This window comes from Manacus candei, unplaced genomic scaffold, assembly GCF_025592945.1.
Source record: "Manacus candei isolate 608988 ecotype Guabito, Panama unplaced genomic scaffold, ASM2559294v1 h1tg000057l, whole genome shotgun sequence".
Taxonomy (NCBI): Eukaryota; Metazoa; Chordata; class Aves; order Passeriformes; family Pipridae; genus Manacus; species Manacus candei.
The window spans coordinates 4,149,719-4,168,713 of NW_026138105.1; the positions used below are offsets into that span (position 1 = coordinate 4,149,719).

Below are 18,995 nucleotides of genomic sequence, written 5' to 3' on the forward strand. Positions count from 1 at the left end.
TGTGTTTTCTTGTACATAATGCCTGTATTGAAATCCTTTCAGGGTATTTTCTTAGTGTCATGCTGATCAGATACAAATGTGTTAAAGAAGTGCTGGTCCTGCCCCTCACACTCTGCTCTCCTCTCACTTCCCTCGGGCATAAAGTGGCTCTGCTTTATTTTTGTTTGTGCTGAAATGCAAACACAGCCTGGAAAAAGGGCGATTACTGGGCTAAATGCAGTGCATTGATTTTGTTCAGAGCAAACTCTTATCTGTCCTCCACTGCCCAAAGAGTGTCTCCAGCACTAGGAAATGCATATTTGTTCCAATTTGTACATTCCCATAAGAGTTAACCATCCATGGCCTTAATGGGCTCGCACTGCTGACTCCAACACCCCGGTGCAAGGAGGACATGAGCATGCAATTAGAGTTAAACAGCTGCTCAGAAATTGGATCTAGACCCTTTATAAGTGTGTTTCTGGAATACATTGCAACCAGGGCTCAGTTGCAGGAATTTCAACATCTCTTAGTCTAGTTAATGAAATAACTGGGGGGAAAAAAAAAACAGTTGACATGGGGTTATATCTGTGTTCTCTTTTCCACTGGCTCAACCTCCAACCACATGCTCCTGAGGAATCCCTATTTGCCAAACATTACTATGGCTGTGGCATATTCTGTGTTGCTTTAAGTAATTACCCAGTCTCGGCAGTCTTGGAAATTGAAAATTTGGGGACTGTTTTACTGGGTTTTCATCATTGTTCATGTTATTATGATAATAATTGGTATTGTTTTCTGCCAATAAGGCAGCCTGTGGAGAGCAAATCCCTCCAGATGTCATCAAGGCCAGGGAATCAGCTAGTCCCCATCACACAGAGATTCCTGGTGTCTGACTACCCACAGCTGGTGAGCAAGGGAGTCACTGCTGCTCCTACATCTTGAGGAAAATGGACAAGAATCCCAGAATGGGTCAGGCTGGAAGGGACCACAGTGGGCATCTGATCCCACCTCCCTGCTCCAGCAGGGTCACCCCAGAGCACATGGCACAGGATTGTGTCCAGGTGGCTCTGGAATATCTCCAGTGAGGAGACCCCACACCCTCTCTGGTCTCTGTTCAGAGCTCAGTCACTGCCCAGCAAAGAGGTTCTTCCTCCTGTCCAGGTGGAGCTTCCTGGGCATCAGTTCCTGCCCGTTCCTCCTGTGCCATTGCTGGGCCCCCCCAGCAGAGCCTGGTCCATCCTCTGCCCCCTCCTGCAGCCCCTGACACACCCTGGGGAGGGCCCCTCTCAGTGTGTGCTCTGGAGGCTGAACAGCCCCAGCTCCCTCAGCCTTCCCTGCTCCCAGAGAGGTCATGGAATCACAGAATCTCCTGAGTTGGAAGGGATCCCCAAGGATCACTGAAGTCCAACTCCTGATGCTCCAGACCCTTCATCATCTCTGGAGCCTCTGGTGGATTCTCTCCAAGAGCTCCATGTCCCTCTTGTCCCGAGGATCCCAGAGCTGGACACGGCACCCAGCTGTGCCTCACAGGGCTGAGCAGAGGGGCAGGATCCCCTCCCTGACCTGCTGTCGGGGCCTCAAGAGGTTTAGGACAATTTGGATATTTCAGTAGTGCTCACAAAGCCAAGGTTTCATCAACCAGCAGCTCCTTCTGCTACTAAATTTTCCTAAAAGAGAAAATATTTTTATTTTTTTTTAAATTTAGGATTCTGAAAGAACATTGAGAATTTCTCTTGCAGCTTGCACAGACAGAAAAAGAAGCCACAGTAACAAATGAGAGAAAACCTATTGGCAAGAGCAGTGCTCTTTCTCTGCTGCTCAGAATACTTGAACAGCCTCCTGACTGTGTAGAGGAAGCTTCTCTTTTCCCTACTATTTTGTTTTCCTTATTTATTTTTATGGAGATAATTTATGTTTTGTCAGGAGCTGGCTTTTTGTTATTCTCAATCTCCTCCACTTAGTCCATTTGAAGATAACAGCAAAGTACACAGAGGAAGAGGTAATACAAATAAATGCATGTACGTGTTAGTAAAGCAAATAGTTAAAATAAATACTTTATTTACGCATAATGAAATAAATCTGTAAAAGCAGATGTTTTACTTTTGTTTGACAAAAACCAAGTGGTTTTAGCTGCTTTTTAATCTCACTTTCATTAGCATATTTAATAATGCTATTGTATTTAATCATCAGAATGCTCAGTAATGTACATTGTGTTCCCAGCCATGGAATTCCACTGCTATGTGTATCCATGATAGATGTTTTTAATAAAATCAGTAATTATCCTTTATTGTTGTTTTAAATTGTTATTTTTAAGTTTGTCGGAGCACAACAGTTTTTAGGTATAAGAGAAAGAAAGCTTTCATTTTACCATTTCATAATTTAATGAAAAAAATTCCCTTTTAAACAGATGCTAATAAACCTTTTTTTAAAAAGCAGTGCTTAATTATCTTGAAGTTGTTTACAAGTGGAGATTTGGCAGCTCAGCTCTGGCTGGAGCAGTGTTGGGGCAGGTGTTGGGAAGGCTGTGCTGGTGGCTCAGGTCTTGTTCTCCACAGCCTTTGCTTTCCTGGGACCTTGGGGGTTTGATCTGTGAGCGTGACAAGCACATTTTGTAACAAATGGAAAGATCCAGATAGGTCTGGGCTCTATTTAATGACATTTGGATTGGTTTTCCCTTGTTTCGTTTGGTTGTTTAACAAGGTTGAAGTCTGAGATCAGAGGATGTTTTATGGGATTTGTAATGTATCAAGTATTTTATTTTCCTTTTTGAATTTTCAAATCTTTGGTTTCTTTCGGTGCAGAATTCCAAGTAAAATTTGCAACAGAAACAAACCCAGAACAATCAAAAAATGAAGGTGATGTGCTGTGAACCGAACTAAAACCATGGTGTTAACAGTTGAGAGAGCTCAGTTCCTGGCTTATTCTCAGCACACAGTCCATTATCTAACTTAATTCACATTTCTTTATTAATAGATTCATCTGTGTGGCAGCACTCCTTCTTCTCCAGTGCTCAGAGAATGCCCTAAAATAGCCTGGTTTAGTTCACCACTCTAGGGACACCTTTTCCTTTGTACCTGGCTTGGGCTTTGGTTGCTTGTTGGCATCTCACAAACAGGGTTGGTTGTCCTGTGGTGATTTTATTTTATCAGTCTCATTCCTTTTTTCTCTTGTCTCTGTTGCAAGTCTTCTCTCAGAACATCCCTTTCTGTATAATTGCCTGCTTTCAGCTCTGTCTGCACAGTTTTTGAACCAGTGAGAATATCTTTACAAGAAAGCAAAAATTAGACCAAATATTAGGGAGATGCTCTTTCTGCAGAGAAGGGCAAAGCTTTCCCAGTGTTGAAAGACTAGTGAACTCTGCTTAATCAGTGTTTTTATCTACCATGTCTGAAAAGGTATTTATAGTATTTATGCCACATTTGGGCTCAGAGGCATTGAAATATGATGGGCAGCAGCTGTGACGCTCAGCAGAGAAACTGTCACACAAAACCATGTTGTACTTCAGGGATGGACAGAGTCGTCCATCATTCAGAAGTGCCCATGCATAGGACATGGATACAGGAGGTGTTTATGGGACAGTGCATCTGTCAGGATCTCTTGGCAGAGATGAACAGCACAGGCTGTAGAGTCGCTTGTTTTCCCCTCAACCATCACACTTAATTTTGCATTTAAGGCAAACCACTTAAATGGTTTTGCTCGGTATGTCTTGCTATATTTTTTGATGGTAGATGTGGTTCCCTAGGCTTGTTTCGTCCTGTGGAAATTTAAGGAGGAAGAGGGAGTGAGTAAAGGGGAGAAGGAGAATGCTTCAGCTTTTATCTAGTGTAAAATCATCGTTGGACACATTTCTGTTGGTTTTTCACCTGTAGAAGAAGAACAATGTCTTTGAAAAACACAAAGGAAACCTCCTAACTGTTGATTCAAGGCCAGGTTGGACAGGGCTTGGAGCAAGCTGGTCTAGTGGAAGGTGTCCCTGCCCAAGGCAGGGGGAGGAACAAGCTGAGCTTTAAGGTCCCTGCCAATCCGAGCTGGGACCTTTCAGTGATTCTGTGATAAGAGTTTTGTTGCTGTTGCTTGAAAAGTGGCCACTGCTTAAAATTATTGTGAGAGTGAAATATTCTGTGCAGTTCTCCACCATTCTGTGATCCTGCCAGATTTATATTTTGTAGGTGGAAATGAATTTAAATATTTTTCTGGGCTACGGAGAGAGGTTGTACCGTGCTGGTAGTTGGGAGAGCACAAGATTTGGTGCCCTAACTAACCACCAATGCACCCAGTTTTCCACTGATATCCTCCCAGTGTGCCTGGAGGAGGGACTGGGGACGTCACTGGGGTGCCCAGATGTTGGTTGGCCTGCACTGGCTGGTGAGCTCTGATGTGGGTGTGCTGGGGGAAGGCACAAATCATGCTTACACCTCTTTTCTTTCTCTTTCTGTATCAGAAAACATCAGCTCAGGATTCACATGCAGCTGCTGCTCATGTCATGCTCATTTTTCTTCCCTTTGTGCATTCTCAGCCCCTATAACCTGCTGCTGGGAAACAGAATTTAATCAGTGGACACCTGCACTGCTAATAAACTCTGCCTCCTGCCCTCCAGAGGGTCAGGAGACACGGGCACAGGGCCCCAGATGAGTACAGACACCTTCCACTCCTGTCATGTCTTTACTGGCAGCAGCAATCTCTTGCAATTAGGCTCCTGCAGCAGGTATTTAACCCGGGGGCATTAGCTGATTGTCTGTATTTAAGTTCCCTCCTCTTGAGCTCGGTGTTCAAACCCCAGTGTGTCACCACGGCTTCCTTTGCTCTCTCTTCTCCTGGTGGAGGGGTACAAAGCCATGACAATTGGTATTGATAATCTGAATCAACCTTTTCTTTTCTACACCTCACCTGGAGCATGAGCTCTGTGACACTCAGTAAGGAAAGAGCAAAACCAGCCCTAAAAGTCAACTTTTCTGTGACATTTGGATGGCAGAATAAGCAGTGTCTGAACAGTACATGTCACTGTTGGGCCAACAGTGTCTCCTTACCTGGACTGAGGACACAGTGTACCACTGAAGGATCACTGGGAGGGTTTGCTTCATTCAGGCCACTTGGAATCACTGAATCATTTAGGTTGGACAAGGCCTCTAAGATCATCAAGTCCAAACTCATCACTAAACCAATGTCGCCAAATGCCACATCTGCACATCTTTTAAATGCCTCCAGGGATGGTGACTCCACCACTTCCCTGACCACCCTTTCCCTGAAGAAACGTTCCCAGTATCCCATCTGAACCTCCCCTGGTGCACCTTGAGGCTGTTTCCTCTCATCCTGTCCCTTGTTCCCTGGGAGCAGAGCCTGACCCCCTCCAGCTCCCCCCTCCTGTCAGGATGTTGCAGAGCCAGAAGGTCCCCCCTGAGCCTCCTCTTCTCCAGGCTGAGCCCCCCCCAGCTCCCTCAGCTGCTCCTCAGCAGCCTCATGCTCCAGACCCCTCTGGACTTTCCCATCCCAAGTGCTCACAAAGGTTCCCGGCTGCTGAGTGTTCACAGCAGCCCACCAGGGTAATGACAAGGTAGCAAAGCATCAGTGAGTGATGTGGAATGGAAAAATAACTGTTCAGTCCTGGACTTTGATGTGAACTTTCAAAATGTAATTAGTGGTTCAGCTGGGCTGAAATAAAAATGCGCATTTGCACGGTGAAATCCCAGAGGCTGCAATTTTCCTTGCGTGGGTTCAAGACTCGTTGCAGCAGGTTGGTGGCAGCTCTTTCCTTGCTCTGGCCTCTTAAGAATTCCCTCTGACTTTTTCCCTCAAGGTCTCAGGACAGTTAGAAAATTTTACTTCAGTTTATGCAGGTTACATTGATGTCTTTTTATATCTGATCTCTTAACTACTCAAATTGGGCCAGTCTGTTTCTGTCCTGCTTTGATGGGTAGCTTTGTGTAGTTGAAGCTGAGATCCATATTGGCAGCTTTTATGCCACTAGCCAAGTACAAAGTTACTAATTTTCAGGCATTTTCTTGGGTTATTTGAAAGCTATAATTCCAAGAATACAGAAGTGGAGACGTTTGTCCAGTTTCAAATATTCACCACTACCAGAGGATTGTAGACAAATTATAAACTCTTTTTCTGGGAAAACAAGTCATTAACAGATTATGAAAAATGGATGTTGTTAGACAGTCAAACCCCAGGGATAGGTACTACAGACCTTTTGAGACTGAATACTTACAAAGCTGACATGGAGAAGGAATTCAATGGAGAGGACAGTAGGACCGCTGTCCTTTAAAAACAGCAGTACAAAATCTCAGCTTTGAAAATGAGGTTTCAATGGTTTCTGCTACATAGAAAATCACTGTAGCAACAGGAAAACATTTTCAAAATTATATAGTCTCAGTTTTCAGGAAAAAAAAAGGAGATTGAAACTGAGAGAAGGGAACTGGAGAGAATGTAAAGCTTTCCTGAGCCAGCTTCTGTTTGTTGATCTAATTCCAGTTTGGTTTCTTTCTCTCTAACCTAAAATTTAAGTTGTTTTTACTTATGAACATATTTTTTTTTTAGTTTTTTTTTCCATCTGATGCATCTTGCAATGTCTTGAGCTTACCTTTACTGTTTCAGAGGCTGTTGATTGATGTGTGAAAGATTTCACAGAACCATTCTTTTGGTCACCTCATTTATCTCCACAATTCATCTGCAGGAATGTGCCTTCCATGGATTTATAGTAAATGGCTGCTCAGCACCTAATGCTGAGTATATGTGTGTGTATTTATGCATAGGAACTTCCTAATCTCTAAATGACATTTTTTTTGACACACAGAGTAGTAAATACTCTTATTTAGGAGGTATTTTCTCGATGCTACAGGATTGACATGATTTATGTGGAAACCTAAACCACTTGCTAACTTTAGACCCCTGGTCTTTTAATATCCATCCTATTTCCAAAGTGTCTGCATATGTGTGTGCCTATATAAAGATGCAGAATATTTTCCCATTGCCAGTCTTTATGGGATTTTTAGCAGTAATTCAGAATATGTAGGTAGTTACAGTGTATTTTCTGCTCTTGCATGAGGAGATTGAAGTCAGTATGGCTGGTGCTTTACTTTCAGGAATTACTAGAAGGCTTTTTTTTCTACTTGAATTATCTTTCAAATAAGTGTGACTAGTAGTCAGGAGTTCTTCCAACTTTTTTGTTTCCATGAAAATGTTCCTTTCATAGGTCAAAGTCGTGAGAGAACACGAGAAGTGGGCAGAACCCTGAATTGTGCCATAAATCAAGAAACTTTACGTGAAATTACGTATTTTCTAATTACCTTGCTTAGATATATATTGAGCAAAAAAGCAAATACAAGTTGAGCTGTACAAGTTGAAAAACTGTCAGATAAACAAACTGTGACATCTGTAGTATTATCACCATCTGACTTATCTCAAACACTGATTTTACTCACTCATCCTTCATTCTTTATATCCACATGTCTAGCAGTACATGCATTTATATTTTATATAAAGGGCAGAGTGTAGTCAGAGCATCTGAGTTATGCTGTTAAAAATAAATTAAGGAACAGCAGGTGAAAATGATTCCTACACATGAATATTCAAAGTATACCTCAGCCAGACACTGCAGAAAGAATAATAAAGAGCAGAGAAACTTTGATGGGACCAAGGCGTGGAGATGATCTGAGATGAAAGTTTTATTGGCACAAGGTTGAGATGGCTCAGAAAACTTAGTCCAGGAGTGGCGGGATCTGCTTGAACACCCCACTGCCAGAACATTCAAGTGTCTGACAGATGAGGGGACAGCAGCACTGGGATGTTGGAAGCCCAACAGTCAGGTTTTTAGTCTTAATTCTTGCGCTTTTGGGCTTCAGTCTCTGAGCAGAACGAGTTCGAGGGCAGCAGGAGGGTGTAGGGACTACAGAGCTGAATTGGAAGCTGAAAGACTTAAGTGGATTTGTTCTCTGGGGGCCATTTCCTGTGTGTTTGCATCACTTAGGGTTGGACTCACCAAACTCCTTGGGCACTGTCAAGTAGACCCTCAACTACTATTATTTTTGCCTTTTTTTTTTTTTTGGAAGAATGAAGAAAGTGTAACTTTCCCACCCCTTACCTGTTGTCAGATTCAGTGAGGTTTCACAGCAATCAGGAGCATGACCACTGTTCAGGGCCTTGTGAGAGGAGATTTTCAGGGAAAGCTCCGGAGCCAGAATGCATTTGTAGATCTGAAATCCATCTCCTATCACTCATACACTGCACAGACAAGAGCATTCCCACCCATGGAGTGCTGGGATACTCTGGACATGCAAAATGAAGCACGCTGATGGATGACTGACTTGTTTTAATATCAAGGTGTGTGTTTTTTGTCTTTTCCTACCCCGCAGATCCCGTGCACGGCCCCCAGAACGTGGAGGTGGTGGACATTCGGTCGCGGCAGCTGACGCTGCAGTGGGAGCCCTTCGGCTACGCCGTGACCCGCTGCCACAGCTACAACCTCACCGTGCAGTACCAGTACGTGTTCAACCAGCAGAAGTTCGAGGCCGAGGAGCTCATCCAGACCTCCTCCCACTACACCCTGCGGGGTCTGCGGCCCTTCATGACCATCAGGCTGAGGTTGGCCCTGTCCAACCCTGAGGGCAAGATGGAGAGCGAGGAGCTGGTGGTGCAGACCGAGGAGGATGGTGAGTCAGTGAGGTGGTTTGAAGCTGGTTCCCTGCCAAGTCTTCAAACCTCACCACAAGAGCTTCCCCCCCGCCCCCAAAACCAAGGGAAAAGAGAAAAAAACCCAAGAGAACCGAAACGAGAGGGAGGCAGCTAAAGCAATATATCTAAATATATTTACACTTATATTACATTTATATACAATTGAAATATATGTACAACTTCAAAAGGAAAAGGGAAGGGGGAAGGAAAAAAGGGAACAAAAGCAAAATAAAATATACACGATCAATAGCCCAAAATCCAGCAACTAAAAGAATTAACAAAAGACTATCTTACTACTCTGCTTGGGACAACAGAAAGTCTCTCTGGAACGACCGCCAGCGACTTCTGCCTGCCCAAGGTTGGCAAGGCCTCACCGGGCCTTACTAGGCCTCACCGGGCCTCACTGGGCCTCACCAGGCCTCACTCCCCAACACAACAGACTCAACAGCAGGGAAACCCTCATCTCCAAAGCCGCCGGAAGGAAAGAGGGCCAAAGGCCTTTCCTCCTTTCTTCTTATACCCTGGCTTACGTAAAAATCGTAGGGAATACCGGGTAAATCTGGGCACTTCCTTGGTTACAAACTGGTCACCAAGGAAGGCCCAGACTAAACTACCACAGTCAGGCTGGGTTTGTTTGCTTGATTCCTGAGGAGGGCTCATGTTAACAGGTCGTAAATAACAACATGTGGGGAAAAATCCCTCTTTTAATTTTGGAAAGACGGCATAAACTCAGGGAACAATAAAGGATTTATTTGGCACGCCAGGTCCTTCCCCCACCGAGTTTTCGGGGGAAAAAGACTCTATGGCTTTACATCTCATTCATTTTATTGTTTTACAAAATCCCAGCCTTTTTCGGATAAGTTTAATATATTCTTTTTTACCTAAAAAAGTTTCTTTTCTCTCAGAAGGGGCTTTCCTTTTACTCTGATTGGCTGCAAGGCATCCCTTGTCAAGGATGATGGATGTTCTTTGTTCTTAGCCCAAAGAGAGAAAACTCCTTTTGTACAAAAATGGCCCCAAAAGATTTTAAGAACTCTTGCACTTCCCTTATCTGGCCGAAAAAGACCCTGACACTCAAGTCCAGTATTTTTGAACTTGGATATCTTACAACTTCATGATATACCTATAAAAATTGTATTTTAATTTCTCATAAACATAACCCTCTGTCCCACGAGATTATAAATGTCTTCTCTGGACAGCGTGTGTCTCATGCAAGCAAAACTTGTAGGGGTAAATAATTTCTATTTCACAGCCATGTTCTTGAAAAGACAAGGATCCTTGAAGTGCTTGAGTGTGATAAACATCAGCCTGAGCAGTTACCAAAGGTTTAATTCTCTGTGTTCTGAACTACCCAACAACTACCCAGCAGCTTCCTTTGTCATATGGGCAAATGTAATCCTGGCATTTGTTGATTTTGTTTTTCTTGTACCTTCACAAGAAGATGTCCCCAAAGGAGTATAATGCCTTCCTTTCCAGAGCGTAGCTTTTCTCAATATCGATCTTTCGGACATCATATTTTATATAGATCTCAGAAACAAAATTAATTGAGTGTGAACTCTTGTGTTCTGGATATAAAAGAAAAGTTTTCTGGAAGAACTGATGTGATGGAGTGTTTCAATGTTATTATCCCATCTGAGATTTTTTACACTCCCATGCACTACAAGCCTCCCTCCTGTCCAACATGTAAAATACAAGTTTTTCCTCAGCCTGAACTGTAAGAAGTTGCTGTCCTAAGTTTCTCTCAGCTGAAAGTGGCTCTTCCAGCCCAATATGTCACATGGGGGGGACATAAAAGGATGGCAGATATTTCAGAAAAATGAGCAGGGTTTTATCAGACAGGCTTGGGAGTGCATTTAGTTAGTTGTCTTCCACAGCATTAAAATTTTGCTTGAGTAGGTGGATTTTTTTAGCTGGCCTTGTAGCCATAATGAAATATAAATCTTACAGTGTTACTTTGCTAAGCAAATCAGTCTCTCACATTGATAAAGGTGTGCAGCCCAGCAGCATCCTTATGCCAAGGTGCAGACTGGCTGTTTAGGTGGAGAGAGCTTTGGGCAGAGAAGGACAGATTAAATTCCCTGCTACTGCTCTGCTGTACTGAAATGAAACCATACTGAAATTAGCTCCATATTTTTGTGGATTCTAATTTTATTTATCACTTAGTGGTTACATTGGAGTATCCTTGTTTGAACCAAAAGTGCAGAAGTAAGGCTTGACGGATTTTAATTTTTAATTTTATTTATTTATTTTTAACTCTGAGCTTCCCGTCTGGTGGCCTTTTGGTGTCTTCTCATGTGTGTGCAGCTGGAGCTGGGGGTAGTTTTTAAGACAGTTTGTTGGGCTTTTTTTCCCCCCTGCAGTTCCTGGACCTGTTCCCTTGGAATCCATCCAGGGAGGACCTTTTGAAGAGAAGATCTATGTGCAGTGGAAGCCTCCAAATGAGACAAATGGCATCATTACACTCTATGAGGTGAGGAGAACAGATTGTTGTCAAGGAATATGTGCCACGGGGCCCTCTTCATGTGTGTTTAAGCCAATCCTGAGCTCTCAGAGATTCCAGCAGGTGCTAAAAGAAGCCTGATTAAAATAGATAAGAATCTTCGAGATAGTCTGCTGCTACCACTGAAAAAGTTTTCCAGTTTAAGAGAGAGGGAAAAGATTTCTTTCCAATATTTGTGGCAGAATGAGAGCCACACATCCCCCATGTCTCAGGTGTTCAGTTCCTGCCCTTTTTCCTTCTGCAGTAGCTCCAAGGTGTGTTTTCTTTCCTTTTCTTCTTTTCTTATGGTAAAACACTGTTAGGTTTTGTATCTAAATACTGTAACTAATCCCTCTTTGCCTTTCCAGTAGTCATAACACTTCCTGGCAATCTCAGCAGAATATAACCATTAAGTCTTATCTCACAGTGTTCTTATTGAACCTTTCAATGATACATTTGTCCATCCCAACCATTTCCCTGATGCCAAACAAAGTGCACAGCAGGTTATAGGATGATCACTGACCATCCTGTGCTGGATGAGGAAAAAAAAACAATTCTGTGTGATTCTAGAGTGGGTCAGAGGGGATGTTGCTTGTTAAGGTAAGGAAGTGTTCCTGCTGTCCTGTGGTTCTGGTGATACAGTGCCTAATGTGGGGTAAAACCAAATAAGTGGAAAAGGAGGGACTGCTTTGGAGGGTCATGTGAAATGAGAGACAGTCCTACAAGAGAAGGTAAAGGCACTTTGATTAAGTAGCAGAAAGTGTTGCAGCAGTACTGGCTGAGCGTGTGGCACTTCATGGGCTCAGCATTTACCACTGTAAGATCAGAAGTGAAACAAAATTTTGCTTGTACAGTGATGTAAAAACCCCCACTGTGGGCTCATACAGCATTTTCTGACACAGAGGGGCAAAAGCTCCCTTTTTTTTTTTTGGCTTCCTCTCTTATGCTGGTTTTGTGTACAGACTTTATTTTGCAAAAAAGCACAGCTGCACGAAGCAACTCTGCCCTCACTAGGGAGGTTCTGCTCCTTCCCTTTTCCTGTCCAGCTTCTCAGTTCAGAACAACATGTCTTGTAACATGTCCCTCCTAGACGTCCTTGCTAACACTGTCTCTATCAGAGGGGTGGAAAAATGGAAAAAATCAAGCAGGTTTAGCATCAACAAGCTCTTCCACTGCAGAATGAACAAGAGAAAGCAACTTTCTCCTGGGCTTAATTGGAACTGCATTTTCAGGTCATGTCTCTAGCTGGCTCACAAAGGGTAACTGGGTTTGAGATGGCAACACTAAATAGATGAATCCAAGCTCATCCTCCTAATTTTGGGTCATTTCAGCCAGGCTGGAATCCTTGACTAAGCACAGAGTCATTTTTTGTTGGTGACTGTTGAGACATTCCTGGAAATGTGTGCAGGTTGCATGTCACCTGCACATGTCAGTACTAAAATAGAACTAACCCTTGTAATTTCATGTGTTTTGAAGGTGTCTGTGCAAGGAATTAGGCAATAAAGCTGTCAGTATTTTAAGGGAATTAATCTGAATGGAACCAGTTGTGAGTTTTTTTTCTGGCAACACAGGTGACCTATCATAGAACACATTGAAAATAACCCAAGTCAAATGATGCAAATGATGTAAAAATAACTCCTTTTAATTTTTAAAGAAGCAGTTTCTTACTAAAATATCGCCTTGGGCTCAGCTCATTGAAAAGACTTGAGCAATCTGAGTAGCTTTTCTGGCTGAGCAGCTGCACAGAGACACTTTAATGCCTCCAGGGCTGTGATGCATCATGACAGTGCCTGTGCCCCTCAAGTCATATCATTGCTCAAGTCTCAGCAGAGGCACAAACAAATCTTTCTTTTCTGATAATGACTCTGTGCATATTTGGCAGCTGGAGACAAAGAGAAGTCAAGGTGAATTCAAACTCTTCCTCGTTTTCCTCTTCTGCCTCATGTCCAAAAGGATAAAAATCCAAGTGTCAGAAACACCAGGAGAAGCAGAGTGCCTGAAGGTTGTCATGAATGAATTTTTTTTTCCTTTCCTCTGCCTTCTTACGTGTGAAAATTCACAGAGAACCTTCCCATTCTCCCTAGCACCCTGAGACAAGTTCATCAGCTGGAGATAAAAGTACAGGAGGGCAGTTACACATAACCTGGAGAGGTGGGCAGGGCATTCTCAGGGGAGTTGGCTCCCCTTGGAACATGGGGATCTGTGCAGATGGAACCTGCACACTGTTGATGGTGCCCTACACTTGCAGACAGCAGAGAAGTCATGAGTTGGCATCACAAACTCCTTGTCTGCTCAACCTCATTTTTATTAGACAGGGCTCAGCCATTTTCAGTATCACTGTGGCTTAGGCTGCTTTAACAGAGTTCAGCTGCCCTGCTGCTGGTTCAAGATGAAAAGAAAGGCTGGTGGTTAATCTCTGGTAGGTTTTCAGTTCTTTCCCATGGCCCACTTCTGATTCAGGGAGGAGCAGAAGGCTTTAAGAAGAGCTCCCTCTCACAGGGAGCACAGATCCTGAAGCCAGCACTGGCACTGCTGCTCTGTCCCAGGAGACTCAGGGATGTGCTGATGAATTTGCAGCTCTCTGGAAGCTCTGAAATTGTGTCACTGTTATTAGAAAGAGACAAACCCAAAAGCCTATCAACATTTATTAGAGAAAAATTCCCTGCAAAGTACTTATTAAGTAATAGCACTTTATGAATTTGAGGTAACCTGGGAGTAGCTACCTAGAGTCACATGTAGGTCTCATGCAAGTGATGGTCTCTCAAACTACCCTGGGCATAAACCCTCCTAATAGAAACAAATAAAAACCCATCTCCTCTCCTCCTAAATAGTAGTTCCCTCCTCACCATCAGGGTCTGATTTGGTTTATCTGGATATTGTATTTTCTCTCTAGTCCTGTTAAAAAAATTTGTTGTAAGCTTCTAAAATACTTCCATATAATCACACTGTCTATACTTAAATCCCACTGGGGTTTTTTTGGGACCAGTTTTGTTCTCAGGTCCCTAATCATTCCTGCAGCTCCCTGCCAGAGAGATGTTCACATCACCCAAATTGCCACTGCAGTTTGCATTCCCACTGCTGGTGTGCCAACTGGGCTGGGGTTCAGCACTGCAACCTTCAACAGGTTGTTTACCATCCAGAAGCACTAATTTTGCACTAACTGAATACTTCTAAAGAGCCTGAACCAAATGGAAGGACCTTAATGAACCTTTTTGGCTTCTGCAGGTCTCTTCTGATTGATACTTATCCTTCAAAATGCCTTTTTATAGAGAAATAGCATTGTACTTAAAACTGGTTTAACCCCTCCCTGAGTTCAGCTGGAGAATTCATTGTTTCACTGGGTACAGTCACAGCTGGAGTGTTAAACAAAGGAACCTTCTAGATCCCCAAATCAGTATATAATTACAGTCTGTCTCCAGGGAGCAGAAACCTCTTGTTCAAGGTAACTTGGAAAACTCCAGGAATTGCAAGTCAGTTAATCACTATGTTGGAAAGGTTAGGATATGAGCTGTGTAGAAAGTGATGTACAAATTGCTCTGGGGTGGTGGGGAACCCAGAAAAGGTGTTAATAACACAAGTGTGTGGTGAGTTGGGAGGTGTCAGTTGGGCTGTCCTGTCAGGAAAACCAGTGGGGAGATGCACAGGCTGCTGGTGGAAATGAGCTGTGCAACAGAGGTAGAACTTTTGAGCTTTCCTGAAGTCCCCAGGTAGCCTCAAGGTGTGTAGGTACTGACATGAGACAAGTCGATCAGTCTGTGCTCCCAAACACAGCTGAACAGCAGAGAGGGGCTTTGCTGGCACCTTGGGCTGGGTAAAATGCTCCCCAGAGGTGGTTGTGCACGTGATGATGATGAAAGAGGCACTGTTACAGCTGTCTCTGGCAGCTGTGAGTGGCACAGTCTAATAATGTTGTAGGAATCCTGTCCCACAGTCAGCTCCTGGCAGACTGAAAGCGTCGCAACTTGTTGCATTTTTTTATTTAATTTTTTTTTTTAACCAGTTCTAAAAAGCTGCTCTGCTTTAAAATCCCTCATAACCAAGTGCTGCTCGTTGTGCTCACGCTGTGTGGGAGTTCAGCTCCAAAACCTTTGTGCACGAGGAAATGCAGAGAAGATTTTTTCCCCTCCCCTAATTGTTTGTAAAGTCAAACCATTATCAAGCAGCAGAAAGACTGATGCTGCCACTGGGCTGCAAGAGCAAGCAATCTGAGGTCATGGGCCATCTTTGGCACTTAAATTCTGCTTTTAGATGAAATGTCTCAAATGTTTGTTCCATAATGCAAATTGAAGTGCTTCAGATATTTCTGTGGGCCCAGATATTTTGCGCTAACTTGCATCTTGAAAATGTAAGTAATGAAAACTTATTTATATCTGCATTTTGCTGTTCCTTTGGGCAGCTGAAAGCTTAGAGGTGCACTCAGTAATACTGGCTTTTGCCTTTGTAAATACATTTTTTTTTTGGAGTGTAATCTGTTTTTTGGAATTGTCCATTTCTAGAATATTTTACCATTAAACAGAAAGAAGAAAAATAAAACCCACCTAACACTCCTATCTGAAATATTTGTCCCATCCCTTGTGGAAGGCACTGTTACAGGTATTGCAATCATAACAGCATTTAATCCCTAATATTCAGCTCCTTGGCTGGAAAAATGACTCTCAGACTGTTGAGTCCTTTCAGTGAGCCCTGTTAAAGGCAATGGTGAAACAAGGAGCTGTCTTTTTAAACGTGATAAAGTGCAGTCTTGTAATCACTTATGCCCTCCTCTTCAGGATTGTTTAATCCCAGGTGGGTTGCACATGGGTGTTGGGAAAAATAAGGATGCATTTGCAGCTTGTAACGAGCTGGTTCTCTCAGTCACCATTTCTGAAATGCTGTAAATCCCTATTTAGATGCCAGGAATAATAATACAAGGGACTTTCATACACAATTTCAGCTCTTTAATGGGATGCTTGGAGCCTACTACCTCTAATCCCAGTGGATTTGAGTTTAAATTGCACTTCAGAGGCTACAGATCCTCTTAGTTACCATGTAAAATTGCAGTCTGCCCTTCTTCATCTCTCCAGTTGCCAATATGCCATTTCTTCTCCATCACCTCCCTCACTTTTTCCCTGCAGGAGAGGTTGTTACATGCAAACTGCCTCTTTAGAGGGTCCTGCATAAGGTCAATATTTGTGGGATGCACTGCCTGCATTTACAAGAGGGTGGAAACAAATTTCTCCCACCTTTGACCCCTGGAAATGCATACTTATTATAACACAAAGCAGGATTATCTGGTGTGATAGCTCCTTGCTGCATGGATATGTGTGCATTTCTATTCATAACCCTTCCCTACGCTATTCAGCAAACCTGATGTTTCTAGGATAAGATCTTTCCTGCTAAAAGGTTTTGCAAAAAAAAAAAAGGTTTCCTGGAAGAAAGCTGAAAGGGTTGGGAGCTCAACTTGGCTTAGTCATTTGTTTGTTTATTTAAAAGCAGCTCTTAGGTTGTTGTTTTTTTTTTGGTTACCAAGAGTGAAAAATGGCTCCCACAAGAAGCAAAGCAACGAGGACGAAATCTTGTGACCAATTTATTTATATAAAGCCCCACAGTCGAAATAGTGGAAAGATGACAATTCTCGGAAATTGCCTTCGGTGAGAAGTGCCTTTGAACGTTCCCATGAAAATCAATCATGTTCCAGCTTCTCAATTGCATTCTGTGGATGCAGGATCCTCCTGGGATGGAGCTCTCTCACTTCAGCTCGGTGTGTGTGCTGAAGGACGGCCCCGCCACACACAGCTGGCTGAAGGAGATGCTGCTTAGTGCTGAAACCCCAGGAAACGATCAATTAAAGCTGGTCTGTTGGGTCATAGCTCCATCACTCACCTGTAGGGGCATTTGCCAGTGCATTCTGATGCCACTGGAAATGATTCACCTGCAGCACTAACGCTGTTTTCCTCTGACACTGGATTTAGACAGTGCCTGCTGCTGCACTATATTGTTTGTCCACAGTCCATGAAAGTCAATTATGTGAAGAATAAGGGTTTTACTGATCTGGACTATATTGAATTAGAGTTCTTTAATAATCTACACTAGCAATGAAAGTGTAGGGCCACGTATCATCTGTTTAAGTTTGAAACTCTGTCAGCTCTGCAGTGGGCTGTGTCACCCTTTCAGTGACGTGTGAGGGAAGCTGTGCACAGACCCCCAGCTAAATTAGTCCTGCACTTAATGGCTCTTAGCACAGAATTGTCCTGGAAGAGAACTGGGCTGGCTGAGGAGAAATGGTTTGTTATATGCTTGCTGACTGGAGTATTTACTGAGCACTTGGTGAGCAGGTTGGTTGATGCTGCCAATGTTCTGGGCTCCACTTAATCAGGATTCGGGCCAGAATGTGGGAGATGAACGTGCTGATTGCACTGATTTATTATCATTTCTTGGCAGTTGAGGAGGACAATAAATCTGAGCATTGCTGAGCAGGTTGGGGTATCGTGTCAGCCACAGGTCCTGCTCTGATTCTGAGCCGAGGCACGGCTTGGTGAGACAGATTTCCAGTGGAATTTGAGGATCCCAGGGTCACAGGAAATATGTTTTAATTTTTTTTTCTAACCAGCAGCATCCCATGGAGAGCTCTTTCCCCACCCTGTTTTATAAAGTAATATGGTTTATAAGCTCCCTGTCAACACTAGAATTCAAGTATGAGCTTGAGTGACCCCCCCTGGCACACACAGGGCCTTCATTTGAGGTGCCTCCTGTGATGCTGCAAGAAAAGCCTGACTTGTGTGCAGTAATACAGAAGGCAACAAATGCAGCTGTTGTTCTGGTGGAACAGGATGACTTTCCTTCCCCATCATGTTTGGAAACACAAAATGCCTGAGCAGGACAGAAGCCAGTTGAAGGTTCAGCTTTCAGGCTGTTGTGAGGAGGTGACAGGAATCAGGCTGTGCTCTGCCTGGGGGGATGGCTCAGCTCCTGCTCCTCCAGCTGAGCAGGGCAGCAGCAAGGAGGATACTCCAGGGGCAGGATCCTCCTTACTCAGGTGTTACACCCTGTTGGAAAGGGTTGGAAACACCTTATTGCTGTTGTTCTCTCCATCCTGTTACTCTAACTCTGTCTCCCAGTTACTCTAACACAGCCTTAAACTCAGGAAATGTTTAAATGCTTTCCTGATTAGGGATGCTTTTCAGAATAAACACCTCAAAGAGCTTTTGAACAAACTTCTTAAATTATACTGGATTCTTAATTGTGTGTTGCTCACTGGCTGTTACTTGCAAGATATACTTAACTTGGGAGCAGTTGGTAATGATGCTCTTTTAAATCCTATGGTTTCCAGTAACAGCTTGGGGAGAAAATTAGAGGGTTTTTTGAGAAACTCAGGTGTCAGGGTTTTTAAAATGTATGAACAACTTCCAGGTAAGTAGATACTTGTGTTATAAATAGAATGAATCCACTGTTTAAAAAAAAATTGCTCGATCAAGCTTTTCAGAAATAAAAGCATAATACAGTCCCTTGAGCACAACAATTTCTTTGATTACCTTTTTATTGTTCTTTTGAAGCCAATAGACTTGCAGTGATATAAATCCCTTGCAAATGAGAAGATTTTGGCTACAACAACAGTTTTCTTTTTTTTCCTTTAAGGAAGGAACTGAATTATTTTAGCGTGCATGTGTTCTTTCTGTGCTAAGCTAAATTATAAGAACTGGGGAAAAAAAAACAAACAACCTCTTCTTTCTTGTAATGAAGTTCAAATTTAAAACATGCTTTTGTAGATGCATCAGCATCTTGTCTTTCTGCTTTCTGATGTTTTCTTTTCTTTTGCAGAAAAAAAAACCAAACAATTTTGGTCTATCTTTCTTTCTTCTCCAAGACATGCTGTTTCTCTGTATTGCTCATT

At 43.1% G+C, this 18,995-nt stretch overlaps 1 protein-coding gene across 1 annotated transcript in view; it reads left to right on the top strand.

The window, feature by feature from the left end:
* PTPRT (protein tyrosine phosphatase receptor type T) overlaps positions 1-18,995 on the top strand; it is a 457,975-nt gene that overhangs the window by 292,547 nt on the left and 146,433 nt on the right. The window contains exons 8-9 of the mRNA XM_051802833.1: positions 8,328-8,624; positions 11,007-11,116. Of these exons, the coding sequence (XP_051658793.1) occupies positions 8,328-8,624; positions 11,007-11,116 (407 nt within the window). The remainder of the gene's footprint in view (positions 1-8,327; positions 8,625-11,006; positions 11,117-18,995) is intronic.